Source organism: Palaemon carinicauda, chromosome 24 (genome assembly GCF_036898095.1).
Source record: "Palaemon carinicauda isolate YSFRI2023 chromosome 24, ASM3689809v2, whole genome shotgun sequence".
Taxonomy (NCBI): Eukaryota; Metazoa; Arthropoda; class Malacostraca; order Decapoda; family Palaemonidae; genus Palaemon; species Palaemon carinicauda.
Genome location: NC_090748.1, coordinates 53,472,028 through 53,477,027, shown reverse-complemented (window position 1 = coordinate 53,477,027; position 5,000 = coordinate 53,472,028). Strand labels below are relative to the sequence as shown.

Sequence of the window (5,000 nt, the reverse complement as noted above, 5' to 3'; positions counted from 1 at the left end):
CATTGTTTGAAAATACAGATAAGCTTAATTGGAATTATATCGTGTGTATGAGATTTTGCGATAGACTAAAAGGGTATTTTAGAGACGAGGAGGAAATATGCAAAGTTAAAAATAAAATCTAGCCAGCGCTCATGTATGGTAAATAAAAAAGAATGATTAATGCATGTGAAAGATCAAAGTTTGAAGTTGAAAAAAAATTACTTATTTACCTTGTATAGTATATAAGATGTTACGATGATTAGAATCATGAGGTATCTTGAGATATATAGAAAATTTAACAAGCTTGGTTTAAGTGAAAGGAGAGCTCAGAATGTTTTGAGATGGTAAATTGCAAAGAAAAGAGCGCGAAAGACGGGTGAAAAGAATATATAGTTTGGAGGCGTTGAAGGGGGAAGAGGGAAGAGGGAAGGAGGCTCCTAGAAAGTTCTGGTATAGGAGACCATAACACCCAATTTCCCGAAAGTTCGTGTAAGGTTGTGTAAGGGACTTAACATTTTACCGATAAGCTTTACTTTACGTGTAAAAAGCAACTTTTGTTATTGACGTTTCGTACGCAAAGATTTTTATCTATGATTCGTCAGTTACAAGAAAAATACGGCAGTGACCGTTGCACTGCTTACATTTTGTGGTTATATTTTTAGTTGTTTTATTTGTCTACTCTATCAACGAAAATGCGATATGTTTTGTTTACACACACACTCGTGTGTGTCTGTGTGTAATATGTATATATATATATATATATATATATATATATATATATATATATATATATATATATATATATATATATATATATATATATGTATATATATATATTATATATATATACATATATATATATATATATATGATTTATATTTATATATATATATATATATATATATATATATATATATATATATATATATATATATATATGTATATATATATTTATATATATATATATATATATATATATATGTATATATATATATATATATATATATATATATATATTTTATATATATATAAATATATATATATATATATGTATATATATATATATATATATATATATATATGAATGGCCGTGAATACAACCTTATAATAGGGAATGTCTCTAGCAAACATTAATAACAGGTTAAATTTGATATTGTTGTTTATGCTTATGTGGTGTTTGGAATTCTTTTACGGTCCGTATATCATTAGATAGTGTATAATTTCCATTGTCAAATTACTTGCTATAAAACTGTTTACATGCTCTTCATGCTCAGTAAAAAAAAAAAAATATATATATATATATATATATATATATATATATATATATATATATATATATATATATATATATATATATACTATTATAAGCTTTTGAGCGTTTTTTTTTCTGCTTGAGGAGAGTCGGCAAGCAATGAACTTGATTACTATTATAGAGGAGAAAAGGAGTCATTCACCTTTATAAAAGAGTAGTAGTACCACATTATATCCAATACTAGTCATAGTGAATTTTATTTATTTGGTGTTTATAGCCAGAGTTCAGATAAAATAAAATTTTTAATGCCATTATCATTATTCCGATTGTCACTCTTATCACTAATAGTAGCAGTAGTAACCACCATTATAGTTTTTATCTCAATGTTTTACGTTGTTTTGAGCTTATTTATTCTTTCCAGCTTAATTTATTCATATTTGATAAGTCCGGCGTATCTCCGTTATTTAACATTCTGTGTCTTGATTACTTCTTTTTACAAGGTTTCCTCTTTTTTTTCTATCTCAAATAATATTCGGACAAACATTTCTTGATCATCCCATTCATTAAACAGATAATTTCTAATCATTACTAATGTTTTTGTTTTTCTTCCTTTTCTTTCACCTCCGCGAACAGGGAAAAGCTTCAACCTCACAATCACCATTAGTACCTCACCGCCTCAGGTCACGACATATTGCAAGGCCATAAAAGTGACGGTCGACGGTCCCAGAGAGCCAAGATCAAAAGCACGTAAGTAATCAGGATTCTATTTATTGAGTTTACTCTTCATCCTTTTTCTCTATCTTGTTGAGGCTAGAGATTATTAGATTTATTCTTTCTTACCATGACTACTGATTGTTTTCTTAATACTCTCTCTCTTTATATATATATATATATATATATATATATATATATATATATATATATATGCGTATATATGTATATATATGTGTGTGTGTGTGCAAATTTAAACATGGGCCCTTTTCCATTCAGTTCTAATAAAGTTTAGGACAGAAGTCAGATGCTCTGTATCCTAATTTATTTAACTGTTCCACACATAACCCACTCGTTACCTATTTGCATTTTCATTTATGGTAAGGCCTCTAACTAATGAAACCTCCTACCTTAACTGCAACTCAAGCATCTGAAATCAACCATCATCCATATTCGAGTAGAAGATTCAATGCACAATTCTAACTCAATCAGATAAATAACAGGATTTCAGCAACCACCAAAAATTATATCTATATCTTTATTATGAAGGATATTTTTAAGATAATTCCTTATTTCCAAAGGAGTTAATCACCTACAGGTACTGTAAATTTACAGATCTCTCTCTCTATCTCTCTCTCTCTCTCTCTCTCTCTGCTTTAATGACCTTAGATGTCAGGATGCCAGAAAACCTCAAATCAATCTCTCTCACTCTCTCTCTCTCTCTCTCTCTCTCTCTCTCTCTCTCTCTCTCTCTCTCTCAAAGGATAATATTTCATTGCATGTAGATTCATTCCGTAGGAAGATTATTTTTCAAGAACGGTGTTATTACACAATTATCTGAGTTAATTTCCCTTACAATGCTCCGTTAAGATCTCTTAAGTAATAATGTGGTAATAAAATCTCAATAAAAAGGGAAGTTTTTTAGTGCGTGGCTGTGAGTGCAATACACCATGTTTACATTGGAACTAAACTACGAAAGAATTAGGATTTCTTCCATTCTAATTGCTAATTACCTTATCCTTTCGTCGTCCGATTAGCTACTTAGAGTTATAACCCCGTAGATACAGTTCCATTCCTCTGGGACCATTGCGCAGCCAGGAACTTTCAGTTTATTTATCAGCCTTACCTTATTGCCTTATTTTTTGTTTGGGTTCCCCCAGGTCCCTCAGTGTGAGAGAGAGAGAGAGAGAGAGAGAGAGAGAGAGAGAGAGAGATAAGAAAATTACTATGTTTGACTACTGAATGACGAACTAAATGTGAATGACTCGGTGAAATAAAAAGATCGTTACTACAGATAATTTTTTTATGATTAAATCTTAGTTCTTCTTGTTCGGGGGGGGGGGAATTTTTGTTTCTTAGTTTTGATCACTATTGAAGATGGAGGTCAAAAAATAGGCAATGATATGGGAAGGAAACGGTGAAATAGGGGGCTGAGGAGTAAGAAATAAGATAGAACGGAGGAAAAAAGAGTGAGAAAGAATACGGAATGAGCAACAACTTAGGAATTCATGTATGCATTTCCCAACCTATTAGACTACCCTCCATTACACTAATTACATTTGTACAAATGGAACTGGTCCGTTGCTACGTCTTCTGCTTCTAGTTGATTAATTTACAAAGAAACTAAATTTTAGATATCCTACTTCTGAATATTTAGATGACAATTTGCTATGACTTCAATATATTTCCGTAAAAGTCTCAAATCTGTTTGTTTTTGCTTTTGACTTACTAATCTTTATAGGATTTTACATGTAACAAATTTGGCTGATACTTTATATATCCTTTATTATCTTTGAGGGATAAGTGATAAAACTATATTCTAGTAGAAATCCGTCCCTTTATTGTAGAACAGTTACACGACCGTTTGTTTCCTTACTCCGCCAAGCTTTGGAATTGTCTTCCTGGTTTCTTTTACATTTTAACTCGGTATTTTTTTTTTCGTTTAATCTTTAGGGAACGAAAAGTCTAATTCTTCTAATCACTATCTTTTTTTCTTTAATGTCTAGGCTGGATAATTTTTTCTGGCAGATTGTACAATTTATTTGCAAAGCCTTGAATTACTAATAATTTTAGGCTTCATGACTTATGATTTTTTTTTTTTTTTTTTTTTTTTTTGTGATTGTTATTTCGGATGCATATTAATTTTGATGAGGGTCATTCGCAAGGTACTTCTGTTAAAAATTAACCAATTTAGTTGCGGTTTAGAAATCCTTTGCATATTTTTCACTTTTTCTTTTATGAATATTGGTAAGGCTGACAATTCCATATCAATCAAACAGTCCACTTTGCTTGCTAAAGCTTTGCTGTACTTGATAAAGACGTTTTCTTAGTTTTTGATGTTACTATGTTTGGAGTTTTTAATGCCTTTGAAGTCTGGGATGTTATTCAGGTAATCTTTTTGGTAGTAGAGGATCTAAAAAAAAAAAAAACTATATACCATCTTGAGGATAGCAGAGTTCCATGTAAACTCACGGGCTCATTGGAGTCAGGATTAACACGTTGGCTCTGCTTTGTGGCAGAAACAATTCAAAATAAGAAAAAAAAATAAAAATATTCTCTCTCTCTCTCTCTCTCTCTCTCTCTCTCTCTCTCTCTCTCTCTCTCTCTCTCTCTCTCTCTCTCTCTCTCTCTCTCTATGGTAGCTTTATAGCTACTTGGTAACGCTTTCAACTCTCAAACTAAAAGAACAGTGTACGATTCACAAACCCAGATATGCATAACTAACGCGTTAATATTTTGTAAAACACTTCGTAGCTTGAAATTTCCCTTTTTTAACATTATGAAAACATGTTGGCTGAACTTTGAAAGTAAGGAAATGAACATCTAAAGTTCCAATATATCTCTGTTTACCTATGCAATAAATTATTTTCACGAGCTGGTAGCTAACTGTTGTGGGTCAATCTGGAGAAGCAAGACAGTCTGAAAAACAGGCAAACGTGGAATTGATCATTACCATGTTTATCATTAACGAGAGGTTCTCGACGAGATAACCGTTTCCGTGGGCTATGAGGGTAAAATTATTCACATAAAAATGCAAAATCTCTCTCTCTCTCTCTCT

At 31.2% G+C, this 5,000-nt stretch overlaps 1 protein-coding gene across 5 annotated transcripts in view; it reads left to right on the top strand.

Annotated features, from left to right (window-relative positions):
* The window catches only part of LOC137617849 (runt-related transcription factor 1-like), a 431,527-nt gene that overhangs the window by 292,531 nt on the left and 133,996 nt on the right, over window positions 1-5,000 (top strand). For all 5 annotated transcript variants that reach the window (XM_068347799.1, XM_068347797.1, XM_068347796.1 and 2 more), the window contains exon 2: window positions 1,865-1,978. In XM_068347799.1, coding sequence (XP_068203900.1) covers window positions 1,865-1,978 — 114 coding nt within the window. The remainder of the gene's footprint in view (window positions 1-1,864; window positions 1,979-5,000) is intronic.